Genomic DNA, 8533 nt, shown 5'->3' on the forward strand with positions numbered 1-8533 from the left:
CCGCACTGGTGGCCCGCCCGCCGCGATTATTAGCTCGGCGCGGCGGCCCTGTTGCCTGCCGAGAATAGCCTGGTTGTGGGGCCGCTTGTCGTCGTGCCGCGTCTCACCATGCATACTTGGGATGCACCTGGGTCGACCGACAGCGCCGGGCTCGCCGAGCTTGCGGCTTGCCTCGGCATCACGTGCGGCTCGTGGGCGGCGTGACGCTGGGCATCCGCAGCCTGCCACGGTCAAACCATTCATTTAACAACTTTGACCAGACTATCAAGAAAGGCTCATCCTCGCGGCATGCTCTCATTCTCATCACTCAAACCCGACACCGTTGTTCCTCCTGCTCCACTCCTAACAACGTCACTAAAGAGGCCACCGCGCACCATTAATCGGCGGACAGCCGAGTCCCCGTAGTGGAGTCCTCGTGCCTTGACAGCCTTTCACCCGGCAGTAAATGTTTACTTCGCCGTGACCTGCTTCCCATCGTCCGATTCGGCGTCGTCGATGTGCTGGATCTCGGCCTTCTCCTGCGAGTGTATAAGCTCGCCCATCTGCGGCCCGTCGAACTTGACGGCGACTTCTTCGAGCGTGAGGCTGCGGGTGTGAGCGAGCGCAACGCGCAGATGACTTACCCCTTGGTCTCGGGGAAGAAGAGGTAGATGATGATGGTGAGGTAGATGAGGATGCCGACATAGACGAGGTAGTACCAGTAGTGGATCTTGGACAGGGCGATCGGGTTGACGTACGAGTTGTAGATGATGAACACGGCCTGGGTGACCTGCCAGACGCCCATGCCCTTTGAGCGGATGGCGAAGGGCTGGGGGTGTGAGCTCGCGTCGGTCGCGACATGTGGCTGGGAGCTGGGGCGCGGACTCACGAAGATCTCGACGTTGTACGCGACGTTCATCGGCGTCATGGCAATGTCGTACGAGCCGTTGAAGAGGAACAGGAATGCGACGACGGCGATGCCTGCCGAGCTGTTACCCGTCTTGGAGAAGGCGGCAGAGCAGCCAGTGATGACGACCATTGAGATTAACATGCCGGTAGTCGAGGCGAGGAAGAGGGGACGACGGCCGAAGCGCTCGATGGTGAGAGCTGCGCCGCCGGCCAAGAACAGGTTCCAGATCTGGACAAGAGTCAGCCAGGTCGAGGTATGCACGCTGTGCTGCTACCCACGTTCATGCCACTGTTGAGGAGGAGCTGCTGGGAGGCAGACGTGATGCCGACGCTCTTGAGGACCGGGACGAAGTAGTAGCTGGGGTGTGTTGGCACTAGCCATGCCGTTGGCCCGCGCTTGCACTCACCCAATGACACCGTTACCGCACCACTGGGCACCGATAACGACATGAAGCATGATGAACAGGCGCTTGCGGTTACCAGGCGTCTTGAACAGGGAGAACCACGACCCAGCACCGCTGTTGATCGCCTTCTCCTCCACGAGCGCCTGCTGGATCTCGTCCATCTCAAAGTTGACCAGCGGGTCGTTCTCGTCGCCATTCGCGTGTTCGCGCGCGAGCACCTTGCGCGCCTCCTCCAGCCGGCCCTTGGAGATGAGCCAGCGCGGGCTCTCGGGAATGAGGATGAAGCCCACCAGCACAAACGTCGGGATGACGAACTGGATCAGGCAGGGCAGGCGCCACGACCAGTGCGATTCACGGTAGTTCATGTACGCGCCGTAGCCTGCCCAGCCGCCGATGATGGAGCCGACGTACCATCCCGACATGTTGCTGGGCGTGGGTTAGCGTGGCGTCAGGGGAGTGACAGTGGACTTACAGAGCCGAGGCGGTGGAGCGGTATCGAGGGCTGGTTTGTGTAAGCGATGATGAGAAGGGGTATGCGGCGACTCACTGGGCCAGCTCGACGAGGAGCGCAGGGCCAGTCGGCGCACTAAGCGCACTGAAAGTTGTGATCAGGACACGCGCCGCAGCCCACATGCCGAGGGTGTTGGAGAACGCCTGCATGATGGCAAAGGCGATGACGCCGATGACCGCGATGATGTTGGGGAGACGACGGCCGAACCTGTCTCCCATCTATGCAAAGCGCAGGTCAGCGCTCGTTCGTTGATGATGTCGATGGATGGGACCACGTACCCAAGACCCAACAAGTGGCATGATGAGGTTGGGGAACGCGCCGCACGCGTTGATCAGGCCCAGCGTGTCGGGGTTCTTCAAGGCCGGGAACTGCTCGAACCACTGGGCGTCAGCGCCAGAGTAAGGACACGGCGCACCTTTGGCACGGCCTGCAGACCGCCGAAGAGGGAGCCGTCGAAGCCGCCGTACACGGTGCAGAGGGCACAGAGGGCCACCCAGACGACGTTGCGCCGGAGGCAGGGGTCGCGCCACCATCTGGCCTTGTCAGCTTGTCTTTCCGCTAACGCGACTCACTGCGGCGCCGTGTTGTTGTGCAGGCCCTTGTACTCGGACGGCATGGTGAGAGTAGCTGTGTCGACCCAGAGTCGGATGAGGCTACATCGTGCAGAATGGTCAGCTTATGTACCCACGCGAGGTGGCATGTCCATCGTCCCCACTCATGCAACCCGTCTCAGGATCCCATTCACTCATCTCCTCGTCTCCATTGGTACAAGTCACCCCGAGCACCTCCGCAGGGGCTGCTCCGCCGTGGGGCAGCCCGCCCATCCCCGTGGTGCAAGCATGCCCCGCAGTTGAGTCTAGCCCAGCGCGCCAGCACCTCCGTCCCATGTATACTGCTGCCACAGTGTGCAGACAGAATGCAACCTTGTCCAGTGAGTTGCCGGAGTTCAGGCACCCGCAATGAGCCACCGGCCGGGCTCGTAATCTAACAGACATTGGAGGTCTCGGCGAAACCCCGGATTGCGGGGCACTCGAGCGGACTCAGGGGAGCGGCCGTGAGGCGACACAAACACGCGACCGCCAGGAGCCAGGCGCACGCACCTGCCAAGCACGCCTCAGTGCGTGCACCACAGCTGCGCTGGGCCATTCGGTCCGTCGCGGCCCGACGCCGAGAGGTGCACGAGGGGTGCATGGGCGGCTGGAGACGTCACAGGTGGCTTGGGTGGGCCCACATGGGCACAATCAACCCGCCAGCTCGGAGGTCGCGGCGCCAATACACCGAAAACACTATCGCCCCCTTGCCTCCCTTGCCTTGCTGCCTTCATCGAGCGGCTCGTACCGGCTCGACACGGCACAAGGGAATGAAGGTACGTACCTGCGGACGTTCTTGGCGGCGTGGGCTTGGCCGGGGTGAATGTAGCAAGCTCATACTCGTTAGCAGCTGCCATCTCGACCTCCTCAAGGTGTGAGCAGCGCGTCGTGCCGCCGTGGGGAAAGGGCACGGGTATGTCTGCAACAGCGTTGCCAACGGTCCTCCCGACATCGTGATGGGGCAGGCAAGGGAGAGGTGAAAACATGCATAGCGACATCATACGGACGAGCGCGGTAGGAAGCGGCAGCGGCAGTCTGCGAGGTGGGGGCGTGGGGTCAGCGTCTCCGATACAATTACAGACCGTCGGTGTAGCAGCAGAAGTCCACAGTGCACCATTTGTGCTCATTCTCCCCATGCCGACGAGCCCCAGCAGGGAAGCCGCGCTGACCGCGGGTCGCTGACTGGGGCGCCTCGAGAGTTCGGCCGGGGGTGGGGTTAGAGGAGGGGGAGGGGGGGGGAGATGGGATGGGAAAGGGGGTGAGGGGGTCGACAAGCGACAGCCTCCATGCCATGGCACCACCGTCCTTCGTCACCAGAGGGGGGCGGGGTTCCCGTAAAGATCACACGCTCATATCCCAAAGCTCGGGCCTTGGCCCCCTTCTGGCTCCAGATGGCTGATACACCGTGTCACTGCCGCCGCTGCACCAACCGTCCAAGTGGGTACCAGCGCAGGCCCGGGCCCAATGCAACGTTAACGGGTTCACGGTGGACCCAAGACGCTCAACGCCTCCCGTGAGCACAGGATCCTTTGAAGGTCGCTGCCTCGGGCTGGCGGGCCTGCTCCCCGCTTGGACTGGCCGAGCGCAAATTGTATCGTGGTGCTGAGACGTGACACCCACCTGATGTGATCGTTTGAAGTGTGATGTACTGGGCGCGCCGGGGGGTGCCCCTCGTGAGTGGATGTGGATGAGTGGACGAGTGGACGGAGAAAGACGAATGGAAGGAGAAGGGAGTAAGAGTTATGAGTTGGTGTGTAAATGGAAAGGTGGAGAAATCAAAATCACACACGTGATTGATTAGAAAACCAGGGTTGGTCGATTCAATGACGCGGAATGCATCTGTTTCTCGATGCACACTTGCACGACATTCAGTTCAGCTACTTAGGCCTTGACAGCACGACGACGCGCGGCCACCCAGCCCCACAGCTTCGCAACTACGGCGAGCAGGAGGACCGGGAGCACGGACACGAGCTCGCCGAGACCGGCGTACTGCGGCGGGATGCGGAAGTCGACGGCGGCGCCAGAGGCCAGGATGATCGCGGCGGTGAAGTACACACCACACCACGCAATCGCAGCGAGGGCAAGCACACGCCCGATGCCCGCGATGCCGATGGCAGCCGAGAGCATGCGCTTGATGTCCGTGCCGAGGAGGACCACGTCGGATGCGAGTACGGCGGCGTCAGTGCCGCTACCCATGCCGATGCCCACGTCGGCGAGGGACAGCGCGATCGAGTCGTTGACGCCGTCGCCTACGAACGCGACGGGCGAGTCGGCCTGCAGGGTCGCAATGGCCTCGGCCTTGCCCTCGGGGCTGAGGCCGCCGAACGCGGCGGACGGGTCGAGGCCGATACGCGACGCGAAGGCTGCGACGGCGGCCTGGTGGTCGCCCGAGAGGACGGACACGGCGACGCCGGAAGCAGTGAGGTCGGTGACGAGCTCGGAGGCCCCGCCGCGCGCCTTGTCCGCCAGGCCGTACGCCGCCACGAGGTGCCCGCCGACCGTGACGACGAAGACCGTGAGCCCCTTGTCGAGGTACGCCTTGACGGTCGGGTTGGACGCCGTGCCGGTGAACACGGCGCTGCCGCCGAGCACGGGGTAGCCGTAGAACGCGCCTCTCACACCGCCGCCGGGGACGACGGTGTACTCGATCGCGAGGCCCGGGTCGGAGGGGTCGACGAAGTCGGCGCCGGGGGCAGTATTCGCGGCGAGGTACTGGTTCACTGCGACGCTGACGGGGTGACGACTGGCCGAGGTCATTGCCGAGACGAGCTCGGCGCCGAGGGCGTCGCCAGTGTATGCCTCCACGACGGAGAGGGTGCCGAGGGAGAGGGTGCCTGTCTTGTCGAACGCGATGCGGCGGATCTTGCTGAGGGAGAGAAGGGCGTCGGACGAGCGGAAGACGATGCCGTCCTTGACGCTCATGGCCATGCACGTCGCCGAGATGGTGGGGACGGCGAGGGTCAGCGCACACGGGCACGACACAGCCATGATAGCGATAGCGTAGGTCACGGCGTCGATCACGCTGCGGCCCCAAGGATGCCCGCGGACGTAGTGGCCCACGAACAGCCACACGAGGAAGCTGATGAAGCACGCCGCGCTGGCAATGGGCAGCAGCCACTCGGCCATACGGTCCGCAAAGTCGCCGAACCGACTAGCCGAGCTCTGCGCGTCCATAACGGCCTGGATGACGCTCGCGAGCGAGTTCTCGCCGACGAGCCGCGCGACGGCGACGTCGACGCTACCCTCGATCAGCGTCGTGCCGGCGTGCACTGCCTGTCCTTGAGCGCGGAGAACGGGCACCGACTCGCCCGTGATTGCCGACTCGTCAATGTCGGCGCTGCCGGAGAAGATGGTGCCGTCTGTTGGCACGACGCTGGGCGCAGTGACGCGGATCACGTCGTTGTAGAAGAGCAGGCGGACGTCGACGCTCTCCACGCCGCCCTTGGGCGTGACCACCTCGGCGGTCGTGGGTTGTAGCTTGGCGAGGGACGAGATCGCGCCGAGCGCGGCCTTGCGCGTCGAGGCCTGGATCGTGCGGCCGAGGTAGATGAGGGACACGAGCAGGCCCAGGGTCTCGAAGAACGGCTCGGCGATGGGGTGGCCGGCGGCCTGGAACGCGAACGCGACGACGGAGAAGATGTACGTCGTGAGCGTGCTCACGCTGGTAAGCACGCCAAGGTCCGCGCGGCGGAGGTACCACAGGGTGCGGAGCGAGCCCACGTAGATGGGGTACGCGGCCGCCAGGACGCCGGTGGCGAGCGCGAACTCGGCGGCGCGGTGCCCGAGCGAGCCCTTGTGCGGGATCGGCGCCCACACCAGCACTAGGATCGGGATGGTGAGGAGGATGCTCAGCCCCGTGCGGAGGGCGAGCGCGCGCACGTCGGCGTTGATGCGCTGTTCTTGGCGCGAGAGCATCGGCGGGGCGAGGGCGGCGCCGTACTCCCCCAGCCGGGTGACGATGTCGCGCGGCGACGCGCCGTCGCGCGAGAAGACAAAGTCGACCTCGCCGCCGGCCTTGCGCGGGCGCACGTCGGCCGTCTCGTACGAGTCTAGCACGTCGGCGGGCGGCATGCGACTAAACGTGATGGGCACGACCGTCCCGCCTTCGCCCTTGGCCGACGAGTAGATCACGCGGATGGGGAACCCAGTCGCGCGGGTCACGAAGCGCCCGATGATCTCGGGCTCGGCGGCGCTCGTCTCGCGCTCGGCTTCGACCAGCGCGCGGACATAGTCCATGCGCGTGATCTTCGTTCCGGGGAGTGCGTCGAACACGCGGCGCACTTTCGACAGGCAGTCGGGGCAGTCCATGCCCGCGACTTCGAGGGTGAACGTCTCGGTCTCGGCGCCGGCCTTGATCTCGGCCTTGGCGGGGAGGACGGCCGCGGCAAGCAGCGCCTCGACTTCCTCGTCGGGCGGGCAGCACATGGCCTCGGCGCACTCGTCGATACGCGGGCAGCAGTAGTTTGCGAACGCGATACAGCAGCGGCGAGCAGCCGAGTGGACCTGCGCGGCGGCTTCGAGCAGGGAACGCGCCACTGGCGTCAGCTTGGTTCAGCGCGCGCGACTCACTCTTTGCGCTAGGCTGCTCCATCATGCTCTTGACGCAGCACCCGCACATTGTGCGGTCGGACCGGCGCTTCTTGCGCGTCGTGCAGTCCGCCTCGCGGCACGGCTGGTGCTTGTGCTGCCTGATTGGGTCGGCGCGGCGCGAGCGTCGGCGGCAGGGTTTCGACGGGCCGGCCTTGCATTTCTCACGGAGGGGGTCGTCGAGTGTGTCCGTGTCCGAGTCGCACGACGAGTAGTCGGACTCCGAGTCGGGAGAAGCGGCCTTGCGACGCGAGGCGCAGGCCTTCCTCGGGGCTGGCTTGGTACAGGCGCCAGACTTGTCGTCGCAGCAGTCGTCCATGATGGCCTTGACGGCGGGCTTGGCGCTGGTGCACTCGCCCTTGTCGTCGCAGCACTCGTCGTCGGCGTCGTCGTCGGACGACTCGGCCTCCTTGTCATCGCAGCAGCCGTCGTCGGCGCAGGCCTTGGCGAGGGTCGCAACGGCAACGGCCTCCTTGGTACACTTGCCCTCATCGTCGCAGCAGTCGTCCGACTCCGGCTCGTCCTCGTCCTTCTTGCAGCAGTCGTCGTCTTCACAGTCGTCCTTGGCCGGGGCAGCGCAAGCACTCGGCTTGCCGTCGCCGCACTTATCACCAGGCGAAGCTAATCTGATAAGCACTTCCCCCGCACACATGGTCCACATACCGCAGCAGTCTCCAGCCTTGGGCTCTGGTCCACAGCAATCGTCTACCATTGTCTCGCAGTCGCTGTCGATTTCCTCAGGGGACGCGGTGCACGTGTGGTCCTGGCAGTGGGCGTCGGTCGGGGACTCGCCAGGGAGGACGTGGGCGTGGTCTGGCGCGCCGTGCGAGTCGCCGTGAGCGTGGGGGTGGGCGTGGGGGTGGCTGCCGTGGTCGTGGTCGTGCCCGTGGTCGTCGTGCGCGTGACCGTGATCGTGGCCGCTGTGGTCGTGGGGGTGGCTGTGAGCTGCGTGATCGTGGCCGTGGTTGTGGTGTTGGTGGATGTGGGCGTGACCGTGGGGGTCGTTGCTGTGGTTGTGGTGATGGTGATGATGACCGCCGTGGCCCTCGCCGCTCTTTTCTTCTCCGTCCTGCGCCGTCCGCTCTCCGCGCCGGTGTCGATGAGCACCTCCGTCGTGCTTCGGCGATTGATTTCCGCTCGGCGTCATTGTTGCGTCCTGGGCGGGTGGGTGGCAAATGCGACACGCGACTCGAGCGAGGACCCGAACGGTCACGACCCAGTCTACTTAAGTATCCCTCAACAATCTTCGTCCCTTCGTCCTCTTCTCCATCTACCTCGCCCTCTACCTCTCCCCGCGTTCCTCCTTCGCTTGTGCACACTTCGCATCACTAACCCACTGACCATTCACATCATCTGACACCAGCCAAAATACCGCAGGGTCCCAGTCCCGGCCGCCTCGGCCGCCGTTCGGAGATAGGGTGATGTCCGCCTCGCCGCGTTGGGGAGCCAGTCGCCGGTTTTTTTTGCTTCCAAGACCCAGCGGAGCGACACCGGAAGGACGAGCGGAAGCACGGATGGCAGCGCCTGAGGACGTCCCGCGTCGGAGCGAGTCC

At 64.8% G+C, this 8533-nt stretch overlaps 2 protein-coding genes across 3 annotated transcripts; both read right to left on the reverse strand.

Moving 5' to 3' along the window:
* Positions 1 to 223: 223 nt before the first annotated feature.
* LAC12_17 (Lactose permease) lies at positions 224 to 2441 on the reverse strand. 2 transcript variants are annotated; one of them, XM_062776318.1, is made up of 10 exons: positions 2376 to 2441; positions 2219 to 2336; positions 2082 to 2183; positions 1840 to 2021; positions 1765 to 1794; positions 1296 to 1718; positions 1168 to 1246; positions 869 to 1117; positions 624 to 808; positions 224 to 585 (listed from the first exon to the last, which is right to left on the reverse strand). In XM_062776318.1, the coding sequence occupies exons 1-10, from the start codon at positions 2417 to 2419 to the stop codon at positions 450 to 452; spliced, it is 1548 nt and encodes a 515-aa protein (XP_062632302.1). In that variant the 5' UTR covers positions 2420 to 2441; the 3' UTR covers positions 224 to 449. The 2 variants fall into 2 exon arrangements, with proteins under 2 accessions (XP_062632302.1, XP_062632303.1); XM_062776319.1 differs by having other exon boundaries at positions 624 to 1117.
* A 1796-nt stretch (positions 2442 to 4237) lies between these two features.
* On the reverse strand, positions 4238 to 8162 carry PCA1 (P-type cation-transporting ATPase). The gene is made up of 3 exons (XM_062776320.1): positions 7644 to 8162; positions 6963 to 7601; positions 4238 to 6928 (listed from the first exon to the last, which is right to left on the reverse strand). Exons 1-3 carry the CDS (start codon positions 8125 to 8127, stop codon positions 4275 to 4277), a joined length of 3777 nt encoding a protein of 1258 aa, XP_062632304.1. The 5' UTR covers positions 8128 to 8162; the 3' UTR covers positions 4238 to 4274.
* Positions 8163 to 8533: the final 371 nt, after the last annotated feature.

This window comes from Vanrija pseudolonga, chromosome 7, assembly GCF_020906515.1.
Source record: "Vanrija pseudolonga chromosome 7, complete sequence".
NCBI classification, from domain to species: Eukaryota; Fungi; Basidiomycota; class Tremellomycetes; order Trichosporonales; family Trichosporonaceae; genus Vanrija; species Vanrija pseudolonga.